This window comes from Phoxinus phoxinus (assembly GCF_949152265.1).
Source record: "Phoxinus phoxinus genome assembly, chromosome: 1".
Taxonomy (NCBI): Eukaryota; Metazoa; Chordata; class Actinopteri; order Cypriniformes; family Leuciscidae; genus Phoxinus; species Phoxinus phoxinus.
The window spans coordinates 32889532-32910263 of NC_136876.1; the positions used below are offsets into that span (position 1 = coordinate 32889532).

The following is a 20732-nucleotide window of genomic DNA, read 5'->3' on the forward strand; positions in this document are numbered from 1 at the left end:
ACCCTGAAGGCATTTTAGTATTAATTGTAGGAATATTTGAATAATTCAATTGAAATGAAAACTATTTATTTAAGTTAAACTTAAGGAATTCATTCAAGTTAAATGAACACCATTGAGTCTAGTTAGATGTTCAGATTCTATTGGGGTTTTTACTTGTTTCACTCACGTGTAACACTGTCCATGATTGAATCATGTTCAGCCAAAGAGCTTTTTTCTGAGTGTAGTCATTTCACTGTTATATTTGCACAACTGCCTCATTAGTTGGCCAACATCATCATTGGCTGCATCTTAAATACTAGTTTTTAACCCCCATCTCTCTCAGCACTGGTCATATGTATGAAATGTTTTGTTTGTCCAGTTAATTTGTCATTTCCAGTTCAGACAGATTTAAGCATCACCCCTCAAGACTCACCTTTCAAGATTCATACTTCATCTAAAGGTATTTACAAATGCTGGGAGTTATTCTTTGCTTTATTATTGAATAACATCTGTAATTACTCAATATTATCAGGTAATAATTAAGTACTCACTTGTCCTTTATTTAAATAATTGACTATACTTCCTACTTATAATTTAAATTCACATCTTTGAACATTACTTTTATAGGACTTGTATGGCTTCTCCTGTTTATTTAAGGCAGTTTACATTTTCATAAAGTGATCAAGCTTTTTTTCCCTTCATAACTATACTTTTATTCTGCCTTATATGCTTTATTGTTTAAATTATTTAAAATGTCCTTTCTAACTTTATCATCTTTATTTTTATTGTCTGTAGGGGGCTTGCAGAAAGCACATTTCACTATCTCTGTTAAGGATGTTTAAATGACAAATAGAAACTTTTATTAAGCAAATATTTATTAAGAACATGTAATCTCACAAATGCTTCTCTCCTTCCTCAAGCACGAAACATCTCCCCACATCGACTTAATCGTTCGTCCATTCAGTACAACACAATCTTCGCCCAGAGGACTGTCCGCTGATTTGTGATCATCAGGGGGTAGTGCCCAGAAACTGACAAATAAATAAATAATCAATAAATAAATACATCTTTTAGAGTGTAAAGCTGCATAAAAATTTATCATATATCCAAACAGGTTCCAAATTGAAAGGGACATTTTAGACATCAGATACATTTATTAACACAGACATTTAAAATAATGCTTGCCTAAGATGATCCTTGGTGTCGTCCACCCACAGCCAAACACCTTCATTGCGGCTATCAGTCAGACCAATCCAATATAATGTTTCTGCGCCAATAATGCGTATTTGGTTTGCAAGAAGATTCTACAATGGAAAGTTCTGTCATGAATTCTCTTGACGGTGCAGGCTAATAGGTCCTTAACTACTAGCCTGCGTCATTCTCACATCATTCTCTATGGAGCACAGCTGATTGGTTACTCCTGTATTAGTAGCAATAATCTCGCTGCTCAACCTTCAAATACTTGGTTAGCATTTGCCTTAGCATTGCAGCGCGCTTTCAGAAACCCTCCACCTTCCCCAGCTCCACCTGTATAGATCTGCTACGGGTAGTTCATGTACTATATTGTGAAGCAGCAGCGTGTCTTACTTGCTCACAGCAGCGTGTCGTGTGTGTATTATTAGTAGGCTACACACAGTATTAGCAGTGGCAAGTCCCGTACCCACAGCAGCAGCAGCGTAGCAGATTTATTCGATTATTTATTATATTATTATTCGAGATTATTTAATCTGCAGCTTGTTTAATTTAAGTTCAATGTACATCTTTCATCTTAATTGAAATGTTCTAATGATGTCATATTATATATCTATATGTACCTGCTCCTCATTGCTGTTGATGATGACCAGGTCTCCACCCAGATCCTGACAGCGTTCTCTGCTGCTGTCCCAGTCCATGGTATCATTGGAGAAAACATAGAATCTGCCCTTGTCCTGGACCCACTTCGCAGGGAAATCTTGCGTGACAGTTTTTGAATGTTTAATGTCAGAATTAAAAAATGATGCCCTAAACTAAATTTTGAATTATATATTCAATATAGTGTGGGGTAAAAAACTGTTCTGTTCATGAATAGTGTAAAAAAAAAAATATTCTGATTTATTCTGCAGCTGACTCCACATGTCTGAAAATATTCCAGTGTTTACTAAAATATTTGATGTATGTTTCTAATGTGTTTATGCATAAGAACATAAGTAAATAAATTTACTTGCTTTTTTTTTTACAGTGCTGCACTTTGGACCTGTTTTCCATGTCCTTGTGAAAGATCTGTTTGGTTTGAGCATTGTCGTCAACATCTAACATAAAAACAAAGAAAATTTTTAATATTATTCTGAATAAACATTACTGTCTTATGTAAACAGAGAGAATGTGGAGTGTGTCTACTTGAATCAGAGCAGTGTGTTACTGGTTCACAACTCAAAAGCTGTTCTGGGCCATTGATGTAATCTGTAATACAAATAAGATAACATATAACATTACAGCTTTCATATTACAATATTGTATTTCTATTTAGGGTTATATGAACAACTAAAAAAAAATATTTTGAACTTGTATGTAATATGTTGTATAAAAATGCATGAGAGTTAGAAGGTTGAGTCACACTTGATATTTGACTTTAAAACAATTGATTTGAGATGTCTAAATTTGAGTTTTCCCCCACAGTTTAGAGACTAATGAATAATAAAAGGTTTTTTTATAGGTTCATAAAACTTTGTGTAGTCTATATGAAACTACAGAAAACCTTTACAAAACTATTAATGACCAGATACAGAAAATATTATTTTAAAAATCCATTATAATCTGAACAAAGCGTGGAATAAACACAAATCATTTAAATTATTGTGTTATGTGAAAATTATTTTATATATATATATATATAATCATCCCCATATATATATATACTAATTGGATTCATCACTGTCTCCTCTCCACCAGTAAGCTGGTGTGTGGTGGGCGTTCTGGCGCAATATGGCTGCCGTCGCATCATCCAGGTGGATGCTGCACATTGGTGGTGGTTGAGGAGATTCCCCCTTCTATGTAAAGCGCTTTGAGTGTCCAGAAAGGCGCTATATAAATGTAATGAATATATATACGTAACCCTTTTTACACAAATTACTAGTCCATTTCATAAAAATTTTGCTACGAACATTTTCAAATACAGTGTACTTTTTCACTAAGGAAGAACATGTTGGTAACACTTTACACTAACTAATGCACTAACTAACATTAACTAATTAACAATGACCAATACATTTGTTACAGTATTTATTCATATTTGTTAATGTTAGTTAATACAAATACAGCAGTTCATTGTTTATTCATGTTAGTTCTCAGTGCATTAACTAATGTTAACAAATACAATATTTGATTTTAATAATGTATTAGTAAATGTTGAAATTAACATTAAATGCTGTAGAAGTATTGTTCTTCATTCTTCATGTTAACTAAAGTTGTTAACTATAACTAATGAAACCTTATTGTAAAGTGTTAATGTTTGAAATGAATCATGTGAGGAAAATATAGCTGTATTGTTTAAAAAAAAAAATACTACTACTACTAATAATAATAATAATAATAATATGCAATGCATGTAGTGAACATACTGCAATGTAATGTGTACATGTTACACATGAGGATACTCACACAGGGAAGCCAACGCTGCATTCGCCAGCAGAGACAAGAAGAGGAGAACAGAGACAAGAACTACCACACAGACACCATCTCTCTTGCCGTTGACACACTCCTTTTCTGAAAATACATTATTAGTAGAGAAATTAATAGCCTTTGAAATAAATAAGTAAAAACAATTAATAAATAATAATCTCTCTTATCAACAGACTTTATATCTAAATATATGTATATGATAATAATATTAATATTAATAAAAATCTATAAAATAAAAAGTTAAAGTGAAATAAAGCTGTTGGAACAATTAATTTGCAAAAATGAAGTTGCGAAATAACACTTACTTCTATCTCTACGAGCTGGTCTTGAGATGGCTCTCGGGATAGTGTTGGAATAAATAGCTTCAGACATCTTCTGCAAGTAAAGAAATGAGAACTGAAGAGAGGATCAGGTTAAGTATTCTGGCTGGGGGTTAGTAGTGATGTTTCCTGCCATCATTTCCTGTCACTTGGGTATTAGTTGTTGGGGGCATCATCTCAAACAATGACTGATAAAAGATGATCTGTGGTCAATGCTTCTTTAACGCTCGCTTTTTGTGTTTCATGCCATTTGTGGTTTTCCCTCATTGTTGGAATCTTACTCTAATACCATATTGATGTAATATGTTACATTAGACAGAAACATGTTAAAGCGTTTCTTTTTCATCCCTTTCTTACTGAACTGTAGGCCTCTTGCTGTACACAGTTCACACAAATAGGTGGGATGGTGATAAAGCAGCAGCAAGCATAGACCTTTAGACATACATGCCATTAAAACATATTTAGTAATTTGTTAGTTTAGTTTAGTTCGTTTTATGGACTTTGAGTTTGTTTATCATGTTAGGGGGGTAACAGTTAAGAGACCCGAGACCAGATATGATGAAAGAAGGACCAGGAGTCGTGGAGTTCAATCAAAAAGATAAAAATTTAGTGAAGAATAGTTTGCAGTTTCATCGGTAGAGCGAGCGTCAAAGTCTCACGAGGAGGTCGCAAGCCAATTATACCTTACACAAAAATAATACACCAATTATACCATTTTGCGAGGGCAAGCATAGCATCATCATACATCTGATTGGCTAAGAGAATATAGAACCATAAACAATTTCACACGTGTGAGCAGATAGAGGTGCCTATCGCCATTAGTTAGGATAGCTGTCGCCAATCCTTAGATTTAGGTCAGTTTTGACCTCGCAGGTTAGAAGAGAGCGCCGATGCGGCTGAGCGTTGTGTCCCAAATGCCTACGTAGAAAGTCAAACGCACACACACAGAACACCACCAAATAACATCACCAAGGCCGAAGAGTGCTTGAACTCCGTGTTATCAGTTAGCCAAAACATAGCTCCTCAGGAAGAAAGGCAGAGAAATGGCATTGCTCTCTAGAGAAAATATACATGAAAGAATATTTAATACAACATGTAAAGCACTGTATAGCTTGATCCTCTTGTCCAGAGAAGAAGAACCACATGTCACCCTTGACCCCTGAGGCTTCGTGGTTTCCGTGAAGTAGCCCCTACGTGCAAAACGTGTCCTGCGTGAAAGGTCTTAGGCCAGGACTGGAATGCACCTAAGAACTGGTTACTTATCAACATGTATTCAAGAGAAAATGATAATTTCACAAGCACAAAAGAATATAGAAATGATTATGTGATAATGCATATATTTGATTATTGATTTGTATAAAAGTAATGTAAGCATTCAAAAGGATATAGAATTAAATATATATATAACTGACTGAAGAGACAAGGGATTTTGACCAACCCTTCAATCATCAGTCACCTGTTTCCTTTGTTTAAGTTTCCCGCTCTTATCAGTTACCATGGTATTTAATTTGATCATTAAACCTGTTACGCTTTAGTTCACAAACATTGTCTACTTAAGTTGTCTGTTCATTGTTGTCTGTTCATTTGTTCACAGTTTACTTTTGGCCACTATATAATGAGAGTCCTTTTACTTGAAGAGCATTGGTTAATCCACCAGGGGGCAAAAGACATGTAGTAAAACATTTGCCCAACCTGAGTGTTACATGGCCCACTAAACATCTTAGAACTGGAGACGGGCCTCTAGAAAAGATGTTAAATCGAGGCTTTAAAAAGATTAAAATTATATATTTGGCATACACATTATAAGAACACATGCATTAGTGCTATTTCCATTGTACATATTCACTCATGTCTTTATATTCATTAATTTAGTAATTCATGCAGTAAAGAAAGTGCATAATATTTCAAAGACATATGTACAATTGGCCAGTGCATATCACAATAACAACAAAAATAATGCAAATGTATTATTTATAAAGAGATTCTGCAGTGTAATCCATAGGCTCTAAAATATACACTGATATTGAAAGTCATGAAAGACGCTTTAGCATTGATCAAGAACATGGAATCTCACAAATGCTTCTTTCCTTTTTCAAGCAAGAAATATCTCCCCATTTTTCTCCTCTTAAATATCCATTTAATACAGCACAGTCTTCACCCAAGGGATCATGTGTATCACGATCGTCAGGAGGGAAGATCCACCATCTGACAGGACAAAATAAGTGTGTAAAAATGTCAAACAAAATCCATATGACCTTTAAATAACTTTAAAGCAAATCAGATTTCGAAATAAAACGGTACTTACGAGAGGTTGCTGTTTAAAGGGGTGTTGTCCACCCAAAGCCACGTCCCCTCAGTCTGGCGGTCAGTCAGACCAATCCAGTGGAGCACCAAAGCATTAGAACTGACTGTTTGCTGAGCAAGAAATTCCTAAAAAAAATATATGGCTGAAATTTGACTTAGTACGGTATGTACAATGCAAATATGACATTTAGCATGTACAGTGTAACCCAGGTAAAGTAGGCCTATAATTAGCATTCATGCGGTTATGTAAGTGTTTTGCATGGTTTTTAGACCTATGCACCTTCTCGTTCAGACTGTTTGCTGTCTCAAGTCAAAAGATATTAGGTTTGGTGCTTACAGTGGATATGACTCAGGTCCTTCCTTCAGTGTGAAAATCGTAATTGCAGAAAATTAGGTAGATCATTCATTGTCCATGAAACTCTACAAGTAATCGTAGCTTTAACAAAACCACAAATTATTTAAATTCTATTTCTCTATATGTACCTGCTCCTCACTGCTGTTGATGATGACCAGGTCTCCACCCAGATCCTGACAGCGTTCTCTGCTGCTGTCCCAGTCCATGGTATCATTGGAGAAAACATAGAATCTGCCCTCGTCCTGGACCCACTTCTCTGGCAAACCTGAAGTGACAGGTTATTCTGTTTTTATTTGTATGTGCAAACATTATCATTGAACAGCAGAATCAATAATTGTCCAATTTACAGAAACATACAAACATTTACACAATAAAAATATATACAAAACATAAAAAAATGCTGTTAACTTGAACATACACAGAGAAAACACATACAGTAGCACACATAATGATTATTAGGCCTTACACATGCAAAATATGTTGAATAGAGGTAATATGACATACCTTTATAAGTACAAGGGAGTGATGGCTTGTTAACTTCTGCGGCTGTGTTGTAGTGTATAGAAGAAATGTTTAAAAAGTCAATCAATGAATTTAAATGATTAATTAATTAGATATGAAATACGAAAATGTGTTTTACAAACCTAGGTTTGAGTTGTTTGTCACTGGCTCACATCCCATTAACTGATTTTTGTCATTGGTGTAATCTGTGAAGCATAAAATAATATTGAGAAACTCGTACACAGTGCAAACACAACGGATACTCTGACACATGAGGATACTCACACAGGGAAGCCAACGCTGTATTCGCTAGCAGAGACAAGAAGAGGAGAACAGAGAGAAGAACTACCACACAGACACCATCTCTCTTATCGTTAACACACTCTGAAAATACATTGTTAGTAGAGAAATGAATAGCCTTTGAAATGAATAAGTAAATAAACAAATCAATAGTTCTCTAAAGCATTTTCTGTCAGGCAGATCGCAGGTTATTTTGGCCAACCAAACACTGTCAACTATCATTCCCAAAAGGGGGTCCCACAGGGTCATGTCATGAGCCCGTTGAAATAATCATCCTTGCACAAAACTCCAGCTTCAACTTTTTCATAAAGCTTGCCGAGAATGCATTTTAGCAAAGGAATGACATTTTTGAAAATAATTGGAGAGCAATATTCAATTCACATCATTAGAAAGAACAAAACAAAATGTGTATATCCTATATATATATATATATATATATATATATATATATATATACAACTATACAAATATTTTTTATTCTGGAATTCTTTTTGTAAAAATGACAAGAATTCTGGAGTTGAAAGCACCACAAAGTTTGATGACTCAGATTTAAAACGTGAATGATGTTGAGTGTTAAACATGAAGAAAAAGAAAATCAATCAAAAAACATACAACTTTTAATGTTAAGTTCAAAACACTGATGGAAATTACAAATATAAACAATACCAATATATTAATTCTGTGTAATTGCTGAAACATATTTATTTACATCTGATTTTCTAGGCACATTTCAAACCTACCCAGCCAGATAATATAAAATATAAATTAGGGTGGGAAAAAGGCACTTACGTTGATCTTTCTCTGTTGCTCTTGAATTGCGATTTTGAAAAGTATTTATGTAAATATTTTCAGGCATTTTGAGCCTCCTGCTGATATTCAAATAGAGAACTGCTCTGATTTGACTTGGTATATGCAGGGGTTCAGCTGCTTTCATCATTTCCTGTCGTCATTTCCTCTCAAAAGGTTATTAGGTGTTTTGGATATACAACCCCTAGGGTTATAGTTTTTATTTATCTTTATTCTCTAACATTTTTACATGGTTAGAGATAACATCATTATCAATGACTCATACAGTTTGTCTATGTGATATGGAACTTGCTCTCTCACCACACACACACACACACACACACACACACACCTATTTTCTGTCAATTATTATGCAATTTTGATTCCTGTTTGTGGTATTTTGTGAACCAATGCGAATGTCAATCACCAAGTAACACAATATCAACAATGGTTCTTTTGTGCAGGAAATGAGGGATTTAAAGCCAATTAAACCACAAATAACGGTAAAGCCGCTTTGAAAACTAAAACCTAGCCTAGATTTATCAATCTAAGACATTGTAAATAAAGAGTAAAATAAAATAATTAAATATGACATTTTGAGATTTATAAAAATCCACAGTGCCTATTGCTGAAAAAACATCAATATATTTATATAATTCACACATTATTTTACATTAATTTTACATGTACATACTACGTACCTACTATAGTAATTATAAAGACTGGGCAATGACAATATAATATAAAAATCAATGCTTAACCAAAATGTATTCATTCTTAAGCAATATTAAGACTTATTACTTAGTAACATTAAAAATATTACTTTGAAGTCTCCACTCAAGTGATTCTAAAGGGCTATGGGGGGAGGGGGGGGGTGTAAATGGTCCGTTTAAGTATTTAAAAATGGAAATTGTAGTCTTTTCTTCTCTATTGTGATATATATATATATATATATATATATAAATAACAGCTTCCCAAACAAGAACAAATGTTCAAAAAGATTGTCCCGCCCTCACGCCAGTGTATGTCATCAGAGAAGAGAAGAAATCTCGCTACGAGGGGGAGGGGAAGTTATTCTGATTAAAGGTTTTAAGAGCACTCGAATAAAAATAATAATAATGTGCACAGATAGATCATTTTTAATAAATACTGCAATATTCCATTAAAAATAACAATCATCCATTTTGATTTCATTGTGACTTTAAACTGTCAGGGACACATGATCCATCAGCATGACACCTCTGGTCTTTCATCGTTCATTTAGTTGCACTGAAGTAAGAAAACAGAAAATGATGAGTGCAATAGTAGACAATGGGGATTTCATCCACCTGGATTTGAGAAGTTTGTTTCTGTTCCACATCCCATTAACTGATCAGTTTCACTGCTGTAAACTGTAAAAACAAAAAATAAAATGACCAGTAATACTATGTAAATAATGTAGTAAGAATGTAGCACAGGGTTTCGTTTGTGTGTATAAAATGTGTGGATACTCACGCAGGTATGACAACACACCATTAGCCAGCAGAGACAAGAAGAGGAGAACAGTCAGAAGAACCCGGATACTAATACTTGATCTGTTCCCTATACAGAAAACACATCAAACATGTATAAAAAGACACATGGCACAAATCAACACAGTTCGGCCAGAGGAGAGAGCCTTTAGGAAGGATTATAATCCTCATATTGACATGATGATACAACATCTGATTTAGATAAAATCATACATAAAATATAAGATTGAAGCTTGACAATAATTATATCCATATTGAAACAGTGCAGAGTAAGTGTATTATCACTGCAGCTGCCTCATATGACATGCTGGGTTACACAATGTAACAGTTCAATTTTAGTCACTTGTGTACAAATGAAAAACAGCATGAATCACTTACATTCAAATGTAGCCTCAGCCTCACACTCTTTGGAAAGCGGTGCAGTATTACTGTAAATATGATCAGTCATCTTGTGTTTGTTCATGATCATCAGAAAGAAGTGATGAATTCAAGCAAAGATGGCAGGTGTTGAAATGCTCTGATTTGACACTGAAATGCTCTGACACTCACTCTCTCCCTCACACACACACACACACACTGAACAGATGGCAGTGTGTACAGCTTTTGTCTGTTAAATAGTGGTTAGAAGTGAATCGTTCTCGAAATTAACAATATTTTAGTGTCAGACCTAAATATGTGCACATCTAATAGTCCTCTATTAGTGCGATCCAGCTGAGACCAAGCTAAAATTTCCAACCATAACCACTTCCTGCTCTGGGTGTAGATCAGAGTGCAAAACCCCTCTTTCTACACTCACATTCACAACCTACACAATGACACTTCTATTACACTAAACTACAGAGATCAACGGCTAAACAGCAAGTAAGTTATATTGGTAAGATGTAAAGTGATTTTCTATTAATACGGTCACAGGCACGCAAGAAAAAGACGCAATAAATGCACACCCTTGTCCAGAAACCTTGGTCATTTCAGATGAACTATAAGTATGTGTTACTTTACTGTATTCGTTATTATGGTAAAGCAATATTTCAGTCAGCAATAGGCCTACACCCAAAGGTTGTGTAACATGTTATTTTCACAGTTCACTGCCTCAGTAAAGGGTGGTTGAAGAGTTACATCGTCATGTTCATGAAGGATTGAAATCAATCAGGAAGTTTCTACTAGTCTGGCTCTATGGTGTATAAATCACATCTACAATACAAAGCTTTAATATCTAACATTTAACTGCTGATTGCTTAAATCATGAGGATTAACAGAACAACGCATCTCATCGACCCTACTGAGGTTTTGACTGATGTTGGAAATGGCTAGGCTTCAAATTTCCTATTCAAAGAACTAAAAACACATGTGTATAGGAAATAACAGCATTTATAGAAATAATGTTTATTCTGATCTACCATGAGTGAAAACGTGAGATCAATCGTTCACAGGCCACAAACTCAGAAATAACAAACCACAAACTCAACCGTTCACAGCAGCTGCTACTTTTTATTTAGCACAAAAAAAAAAAAAATACACGTTGATATCTTTCACTCCATCATAAAAACCTAAAGACCCGTTTTCAGTTGCTTCCATTGTATTTTCCACAACCCGCTTCCTCAAATTACCCATACGGTGTTGAAAACCACAATTTTAAGTAGATACTGCATATTTACTCATAAGGTTGTACTGCTTAAATACATCCATCTACTTCCATGTGTTGGACAGATCATGTGATAAATAAGAGTTAGGGCATATGCTTACACCACGATCAGGATATTCTGCAATACTTTTAGAGCTGTACAACTTTATGAGCAGGCATAATCTATCATCCACGACAAATCACCACATTTCATTTTTAACGCGTCTCAGTTCCCGCACCCCCCCCGATCAAAATGGTTTCCTCAAAAACACCATCATTATTGCTAATTTATGATGACCCCCCCCTCTGCTATCTGCCAGGTGTACAATGTAGTCCCAAACACTGTCAAATTGTGGATCTAATATGGTATTTCTCATTGCTTCCTTGTTTATTTACACTGGTGCTTCTCTGTTGGCAAAAGCGTGAAAGAGGATCACAGGCAGTTAGAGACAAATAAGCAATAAACTGATTAAAGAGAACGGATTAAAAGCAATAACAAAGCAAAACCGAGACAAAAAGATCTCACTCACTGTGTACCGCATCCATCGGTTGGTCAACGTTTGTCAAAAGAAAGTAGAGACGAGGCTTCCATGGCAAAAAACAGTTTAAGATGTGCGAAAGAGAGAATGACCACAGGAAAATCATTGACAGCAGCCCTTGTCATGTCCACTTGGGATTTTTATTATCTCATTGGCTGTTTTATTTCTTTTTTTTTCTAGGAACTTTCATGTGTCTTTGATTGTTGCATGTTCTTTTCTAAAACACTGAGGAAATGGACATTTTCATCCTTTTAGCAAAAAAGCACCTCCCATTGGATAGGGAGAGTAAAATCACTTTATACTGAATGAGTTGAATCTACCGATGCGAGTAGCGTGACACTTATGCATCTGGGTTCAACATGAGCATGGTAATTACATATCAGCGTGTGTGTGTGTGTGTGTGCGCACCTTTGTTAACAATCATAACAGATTAAGGTTCCTCATCTCTGATGATGGTAAGTACAATGGTTTTAGGTCCATGCGCAGAGAGAGAATAAGAAGATAAGTGATGGAAAATGAGAGAGAGAGAGAAAAAAAAAAAAGAGGAAAGAGAAGAAAATCTTCTCAGTCTGGCAGCAGTAGTGCAGGTCCAAAAGGTCAAAGTTCAAACTTAAAAATGGGCGGTGAATTATCCTTCCTGAATCAGGAAGTCCACTGGTAGCATCTGTCAGGTGGTCAGTGCGTGATGTCATAAATCAGCCTCGCTGTCATGCGAGACAGAGGTCATGGATGGTGAAATGGGTCACTGCAGAACCAAACCCACCTGCAAAAAATGAAGAATAATTATATAGCCCAGTATTGATCTTAAGGAATTTTTACACATCTCACACACATATGTAAATATATGCATAGTTACATACACAGGCCACTGTTCACCTGCTCATTAATGCAAATATCTAGTCAGCCAATCACATGGCAACTCAATTCATTTAGGAATGTAGGCATGGTTAAGACGATCTGCTGAAGAGCATCAGAATGAGGAAGAAAGGTGATGTAAGTGACTTCGAACATTGCATGGTTGTTGGTGCCAGACGGGCTGGTCTGAGTATTTCAGAAACTGCTGATATATTGGGATTTCCACGCACAAGTGAAAAAGGGGGTTGAACCCGATACTAGCAGAGTGTACCTACGGTAAGAGAGGCCTGTGTGTGTGTGCGTGTGTGTGTGTAAATATAAAAAACATTAAAGTTATTAAAAAAACATAGAAAGTGACATCTAGGTGCTTTGGGAGACAAACTGTGAAGTACTATGGCCACCTATTGGCCAATTAATGTAACTTCAGCTTAATTCTGATAAAAAAGAAAGAAAAGAAAAAAAGATTTTTATTGAGAAAAAACTCTGGACAGACATCTGAAACCTTGTACCTTTTCTGAGCCCATGCTGGGACATTTCCAATTGTAGAGGTAATACTGCAGGTTTCCATCTCCAATGCCAAACTTGAGCTTCTCCAAAAACGTCTTGTTCTCCATTAGGTCCAGTGCATTAAAGACATCAAATCCTTTCTGCAGGGGGAATGACACGAGAAAAGCTTTAAAGAATCTGCTGATAGTTTAATGCTCCAGTAATGCCTGCAAATTATACATTTCATAATGTTGTATATGTTCTTCTTTAACACAGGTTTGCCTTCACTGCTAAAACAACATTTCATTTATGAATGTTTTTTTTAGTGAGAAATTTGCACCAAAACTATAGATGGGTAAACTCATAGTAAGGCTGAAACAACTAAATGATAAAATCAATAAAGAACATAATCAACAGAATTTGATTATCGATTAAGTACACCTGTTCAGGGAAAACATCCACCAAGTTTTATAATGTATAACACAGAGCCCTGCATAGATACGCTCTACATTTGTTTTCATAACCTTCAGTTTGCACACTGTTTGGAGGACAACATCGTCAGGATGTAATAACTCTTTTTGGTAAATAAAATATGTGAGTTTTAATTGGGTTAATCGAAAACACAATCGACAGATTAATAGATTTCAAAATAATCGTTATTTGCAGCTAGGGATGTCCAGATCCGATCACGTGATCGGAAATCGGGCCCGATCACGTGGTTTCAGACTCAATCGAAAGTTACCTCCCGATCAGGACTCGGATATATATGTATATATATTCTCATTTTTTAACACATCTATAGTTATGCGGTGGCACAGAGTTAGACCCTTTTGACTCCACACAGAAACAGCAACGCGTGCGGCATGACATCACCAAAAGTGAAGAATTTATGTTATTTATTACTTGATTGTTCAAGCTACCTCACAGAAGTGCTCTGTTTGTTAACAGAGTTGTTGAATGTTAAAATAAGGTGAATTAAATAAAAAATAAGGAACATCCTGGATCTGTTTTTTCACTCTTCTTTATTCTTTTTTTATGTATTATAGAAGTATCGGATCGGAACTCGGTATCGGTAGATACTCAAAATCAAATGACTTGGACTCGAGCGCAAAAAAAACCTGATCGGGACAACCCTAGTTGCAGCCCTAACTCTCTCTCTCTCACACACACACACTTTCAGTGACTGACCGACTTGGCGAGGATGAGAGCGTCTCCCATCAGGTCCAGCAGGGTGGTGGTGGTGTGTACATTATAGAAAGAGTACGCTGCCTTCAGACTGCGGTGCACAGGATGGTTCATGATGGTGGACGGCAGAGTGTAGAAACTCAGGATGTCAGTCACCTTCCCGTCTGAAGTCTACAAAACAGTTGATATAAAGGACCAGCTGTTCACATGCCAAATATACTTCTTAGAAATGTTAGAAATACTTTCATGAGTGATACCTCTGGGATTATACATGGCATGAATTCTTGGTGTCCAGTGAGTGTAATACCTTCACTATATAGGTGTCGATGATGTTCTCCTGAGGAAGCAGCCAGTGTTGGACCTCCTCAGGGCTCATGACGGGAACCAGGTTGAACTGACTCAGGTACTCATTCAGCAGGCGGTGAACCGCTGGGACGTCCTTTACGGTCATCGGCTTCAGGCCTGAAGTCTTAGGAGCCTACAGGAGAGAAACACGCAATAAGAGAAAGTGGAAAAGAGGAAACGTCCTAGACATCACCCAGGAAAGAAGATGGCACACACCTCTGGCAGTCGGTAGAGCTTCATTGTGCGTTGCATAGTCATGTTCCGACTCAGATGAGAGAACTTCACCTCAATCAGCTTTCGTGGGTTCAAAGACCGGTGCCAGTATCTACCACACAAATAAACAAGGCAATTAGTACAAATCAGGGGTTTAAAACATTTTTTTGTTAAATTTACAGCAGCAACTAATAGTAGCACACAAATGGCAGTGTTGTTTGAATCATTACTTGATTTACTTCTTCCCATTCTGAGATTGCCATTTTTACAAGAACTTTGGCACGTAGACTTCCGTTCAAAAGTCTGGGGTCAGTAAAATTTGGTTTATGTTTTGGAAAGAAGTCTCTTATGCTGCATTTATTTAATCGAAACTACTGTATAACTGTAAAATAATAATTACATTTAAAATTAATTATAAAACATTATAAAATTAATTAATTTTAATCAGTCAAGATGCATTTAAATTGATTAAAAGTTAATTTTTCTCTCTCCCTCTCAAAAAACAAACAAACTTACTGACCCTAAAAAAATATCCACTTTTAGAGTCCACATTTCTCCAGTGACATATTACACACGTAATTCTGATTGTGGCAGAATAAGGCATATTTAAGAACACATGAAACCCCTTGGAGGAAGGTATTTATTTGTGTCAGAGGAAAAAGTTAACAGCTTAGCAATACCTGCTGCTCAACAGGCTATATAATGGCACTCTTCACAGAGGCACCTGTACATATTACGAGAGGGCAGATGTGTGTCTTACCTGCAGGTGCCCACAGGTTTGGGCAGCACCACACCTGCGGTGTACACAGCCTGAAAGATGCCCTCCAGATTGACCCGTCTTGTGATCTCCCTGATGAGTACCGGAGCCACTCGTTTCGAGCGAAGTTTCTTATGCACACACAGAAAGTTAATCTCCACCATCTTCTTCTCTCTACAGGGATCAAAGAGCAGATATGGGTCAATTGAATTGATTGCATTTAAATCATCATTTACAGCAGATACACTTATGACTGCTTACATGTCGTAGATGCGGATGTTGGCTGGAATGGCACTGATGAAACCAACTAGCTTTTGATTAGAGTTCACTCTCACTCCACAATGCCACTGAGGCAACCAGCCTGGAGGACGTAGAGCCCTGGGACAAAAACACAGTACAGAGAAACTGAGGACAGATATCACATGACTTTCAGACAAAACATTTTTTTTTAGAAGTTTTTCATAACCCATCTGTCATTTTTCAAGCCAATCTTCGTACCAGAGCAGAAATTCAGGAGAGTAATCAAAACGAAACATGTTGTCATCATCCTCCACGTAGTTCTCGTTGAGGAGAGTGTACAACTCTTTCAGCTTCAGAGACAGAGAGAGAGAAAAAGGAAACGGAAAAGAGCTTTAGGCAAATTGTTTCCAGGTGTATATTTGTATGTATAAGAATTCGTGGGATAAATGTAATGGTTTGAGTGTTGTACCACGGCAGCATCTCCCAAATCGAGAGCGTCCCAGCTGAAGCCCTGTGGTAGGCTGTAAGGTTCCTCTCGTATGTTATCTTTATCTGCCTCAATCCAGCCATGTGACGTCACAGTCTCTCCTACAAACAAACGACAGACTCAGAATACACTGTGCCACAAGTCATGAGTCTCAAGAAAACATGTTGTACAGATGAAAATGCACACTACTAGAAAGAAAAAACTGACGTCAGACCAAGGAACAAGTATAATAATGAAACTACTGTGAGTACAATTGCACAATTGATCAATACCAAGTTTAGGAACAGGCTGAGTGTCCCAGAACTGATAACTGCGACGTGTGGCCTCCTCCATGGTTTTAGCTGGACCTTGTCCCACTGAGAACAGCTCGATGGCCTTCTGGATCTCCTGTAACTTATCAGCAGGGAGGGAGTTTACCTGAGGAAGAGACAAAGAAAAAATTCCTCAAATGCTTACAAAAGTACTTTGGCTGTACTGATATTATCAGATGATGGTAATCAATACAATGGTATTTAGAAAGTAACCCAAGGTACTTCAAAGAATACCATGGTAGCTACTCAAATAGCACTTTACGCTTCAAAAAGTTCATGAAGAGAAAATAAAACGTATCCATATGAATTGAGCGGTTTAGTCAATTTTCTGAAGAGACCCAATGACACTTTATGTGATGTACTAGGGCTGTCATCACATAGCTTCAGCAAGAACCAATGAGGTTCATTCTCGTGTTACGCAGCACGTTTGAAGTTCAGCAAGAACCAATGAGGTTCATTCTCGTGTTACGCAGCACGTTTGAGCTTCAGCAAGAACCAGTTAGGCTTGTTCTCGCACATCAAGCAAGTACAGTTGAACTTCTGTACCTGTTTGCTGATCAATATTTATTATGTGAATAAAAGCCTCAATTCAATCTTTTTATCATATAAGCGATTGTCTCATCAGAAAATTTGGACTAAACAGCTCAATTCACATGGATTAGTTTTACGGTCTCTTCATGAAATTTTTAAATCGGCAAAGTAGTAGTTGTTGCCAAAAAAATTTACAATCATTTTGATAATTGCTTTAGATTACATTTAGCAGTGTTTTTAAAGTATTAGTGTTTTTAAAAGTTTGACTTTAAGGGAGTTTGAGATGAAACATGTAAATAATCTTGTTAAACACAGAGTCATACAAACATACTCACTTTGGCCAGCGGATCCTGTGCTACATCTTTTCCTCCAGCCTTGTCCTTGTTCTTTTTCTTCTGTTTCTTTTTCTTCTTCTTGGCACCTGTGTCACCCTTCTCCCTGCAGGTCATATGAACTCAGTTGACATGGGCAGATATAATGAGAGGTCGTGTGACTCGTGTCCACCCAGCACTAACTACAGCTGATGCAGGTGAAAAGGCAGCACGGCACGCATCATCTCAATGGACGCATCACTGCTCCTGATGAATTCAGCAGTATTTCACAATGACAACCTTTTGTTAGAGTACAACAATACTTATAGGCTGGATTTTATTTTGACAAATCTAACATATAAACAAGAATTTTCACAGAACAAAGAAGAAGGGTCTAGAGTTTTCCGAGAGATATAGGGATAGTTCACTCAAAAACGGACCTCCAGATATCATTTCCTCACCCTCAAGTCGTTCTGAACCTGTACGACTTATTCTTTCTTCTAAGGAACATAAGATATTGAGAGGAATGTTTCAGTGTTTCTTTGTACATTCAATGGAAGTCAATAGACACCAAAATCATTCGGTTTCCAATTTTTTTTTTTTTATATCGTCTTTTGTGTTCTGCAGAAGAAAGAAACTCATACAGATTTGGAATGACATGAGGGTGAAGAAATTACAACATAATTAAATTTTTGGGTAAACTATCCCTTTAATGAACCTATGTATTTCAGTTGATAGTATAGTGACAAATATACACTGGTAGCATGTGCATGAAAAAGATCAAGCAAAATCTGAGCTTACTTTTTTTTTTTAAAGAACAAAACAAAGATAAAACTGGACATACTGAAACAAATAACTAATGTCACCTCATGAAATTCACCTCATGCCTAAACTACACAGGCACAAGAGTCAAGACCCACACCAGTAGTCGAGATGGAATGGGGCGACTTACAGAGAGGCGTGCAGCTAATCCTATTAATGTCTACGGTGGAAGAGAGGTGACAGCGCTGAGCTACATTTGTTAATGGGGGACAGATGGTCTATCACATGACCTGCAGAAAAAGCATGTTTTGTGTGATCGAGGGGTGGTGGGCTATACAACAAAGACTGACGGATAAACAAACACCTCTGTGACTATTGCTTTGACAGCCGTCTCCCCATCTATCCGCCAGTTTCCCTTCTTTATCTCTGTATTACTTCAATAGATTTAAGCAAGCTGCAATATAGGATGTCCTCATAACATAGACAACTGTAGAGTAGTTTTACTAGATATCATAATACTTACTTCCATAGTTAATTAATCATAGTACATTTAAGTCAATTTTGTATTACAAGAAGTTAATAATTGTTATGTTTAAATATGCAAATTAGGAATTTAATTATATACTCACTAAATGTCATACATTGGCAGAACAGAATTAATTGAATAAAACCAGGTTCAAAGGTTGTTGGACATATTAAAGTTTTTTTTTTATCGCTCCATAAATAAGAAAATACTGTGAACAACCAGGAAAAAATGCCCAAGTTTGCTTTTACTAGTATTAGCCTAAATGTAAATGATTCTGTATTTTTGGTTAAACATTTTCCAGATTAATAAACAATAAATCTATCCAACATGTCACATGACAGTTAAACACGAATAAATGAAACAAAAACGTTTATGGAAAAATGTATTTAACGTTACGTATTATTATAATAACGGAAGAAAAACGGCATCAAATTGTATGAGGAGACAAATGGCAGGCGGAACAATTAACGTTACTACTTTATGATAATAGTGCATTTTTTCACTCTCTGTTGCCAAATACATTCGAGTCGGTCTCTTTAACGTTATATGACCTTGAGGAACATAGTGGATAAGAAGCTGGTTAGTGGGGCTTTATTATTAACTATATTTCAGTGAACAGATTAACTCTTTGGTACTGAAAGTGAAACTCCATCGGGGGAAACGACTGAGAGAGACTGCAAATAGAGAGCAAGGTGATTAAAAAAAAACTTTAAAATGATGCTTCATTTGCAACTAGCAGCAGTCAAGCTAACTAGATCACGCCCAAGTCATCGTTTAGTGACAGCAAATCCAAATTACTTTCAACCTAACGTAGTTGCCACAAAGGCCTGCATGAGCAGGGTTGAAAGCGGTTTTTGGATATTTATAAACATTTTTCAGTTTATGATTTATTAAACAGCATATGAAATAGCGAGTTTAAACGTGATAGTTTATTCGTTTTTACCATACCATGAATTATGGTGAAGCTGTTACACCTCGCACAAAAATGCCTATGATCCTAGAAACTGGCCATATAGAACCGTCCTTTTGTTTGATTGACGGCGCCTGAGCCAATCGTTTTAGAGGTCCGTGCGTCAATCAAGGCCGTGAACCAATGGCGTAGAGCCACAGGGCGGGCTGATATGCTGTTAGCGTGCCCTAGCCTAGCCGAACAAGGGCCCTGTCTTTTAGGGCCGTGAGGAAGAGTATTGTACTTTTACGAGCTAACAATAAAATGCATGCACGCTCACCCATCATCAGAGTGATGCTCTTCATTTTCACAATTGCTGCAATGTCCATGATCATCTTCTACCTCAGTTTCTTTCTCCAGCTGCAGTGCTGTCTCATTCTCATCCGCCATCTTTAACCAGGAAGTGAGGATCTCGCCCTGCGCTCTCACACACCGCAAAACCATTGGTGGACTGTCGCAATGGCCGATAGGCTATGTAGTTCTTTCATTTTGAGTCCTTCCGTCCGTCTGTCTATCTCTCAATCCATCTATCTGCCTGTATGTCTATCTAAACACACAATAATTAGCTACAATTAGCTAGAGAAATATTAATTTATTTAAAAACTGATTAAATCTATTTCAGTACAACCTAAGAAAAATAATGCATACACACACATACACATCTATAGGCGACAATACTGTATAAACAACAACAATAATAATAATAATTATTATTATTATTATTATAAACAACAAGACATTCAGATCAAGGGATGGTAGTTTTCTACTGTGAAACAGAAAATCTACAATTAAAACACGTTTGTAAAGTAGTTATATTATTATATATTTTATAAAATAGATGATCATAGCCTAGTGCAAAACACTAAAAAACCTTTAGAAATTCTTTAACTCAATAACCATG

At 36.4% G+C, this 20732-nt stretch overlaps 2 protein-coding genes across 4 annotated transcripts; both read right to left on the minus strand.

The window, feature by feature from the left end:
* Positions 1–694: 694 nt before the first annotated feature.
* On the minus strand, positions 695–8919 carry LOC307004835 (hepatic lectin). 3 transcript variants are annotated; one of them, XM_079624347.1, is made up of 7 exons: positions 8206–8919; positions 7402–7500; positions 7260–7322; positions 7120–7161; positions 6744–6880; positions 1165–1283; positions 695–1010 (listed from the first exon to the last, which is right to left on the minus strand). In XM_079624347.1, the coding sequence occupies exons 1-7, from the start codon at positions 8351–8353 to the stop codon at positions 857–859; spliced, it is 762 nt and encodes a 253-aa protein (XP_079480473.1). In that variant the 5' UTR covers positions 8354–8919; the 3' UTR covers positions 695–856. The 3 variants fall into 3 exon arrangements, with proteins under 3 accessions (XP_079480473.1, XP_079480474.1, XP_079480472.1); XM_079624348.1 differs by lacking the exons at positions 695–1010; positions 1165–1283 and adding exons at positions 4799–6161; positions 6262–6386 and having other exon boundaries at positions 7120–7155; XM_079624346.1 differs by lacking the exons at positions 695–1010; positions 1165–1283 and adding exons at positions 4799–6161; positions 6262–6386.
* Positions 8920–11176: 2257 nt separating this feature from the next.
* Positions 11177–20254, minus strand: nmt1a (N-myristoyltransferase 1a). Its single transcript, XM_079611636.1, has 12 exons — positions 20112–20254; positions 17619–17721; positions 16714–16858; positions 16424–16542; positions 16213–16304; positions 15976–16092; positions 15718–15888; positions 14961–15069; positions 14707–14877; positions 14403–14570; positions 13238–13375; positions 11177–12636 (listed from the first exon to the last, which is right to left on the minus strand). Exons 1-12 carry the CDS (start codon positions 20219–20221, stop codon positions 12616–12618), a joined length of 1464 nt encoding a protein of 487 aa, XP_079467762.1. The 5' UTR covers positions 20222–20254; the 3' UTR covers positions 11177–12615.
* Between the last annotated feature and the right edge of the window lie 478 nt (positions 20255–20732).

Bases quoted from the DNA above. Each gene is read 5' to 3' on its own strand.
- LOC307004835 (XM_079624346.1), bottom strand. From the start codon at position 8,353: ATGATGAAAGCAGCTGAACCCCTGCATATACCAAGTCAAATCAGAGCA. The intron at 7,501-8,205 runs GTAAGTGCCTTT...ATGTATTTTCAG, and splicing joins AGCAACAGAGAAAGATCAAC to AGTGTGTTAACGATAAGAGA. The intron at 7,323-7,401 runs GTGAGTATCCTC...TATGCTTCACAG, and splicing joins TACAGCGTTGGCTTCCCTGT to ATTACACCAATGACAAAAAT.
- nmt1a (XM_079611636.1), bottom strand. From the start codon at position 20,221: ATGGCGGATGAGAATGAGACAGCACTGCAGCTGGAGAAAGAAACTGAG. The intron at 16,305-16,423 runs GTACAACACTCA...CTGTCTCTGAAG, and splicing joins ATTTGGGAGATGCTGCCGTG to CTGAAAGAGTTGTACACTCT. The intron at 15,889-15,975 runs GTAAGCAGTCAT...TGATCCCTGTAG, and splicing joins AACATCCGCATCTACGACAT to AGAGAAGAAGATGGTGGAGA.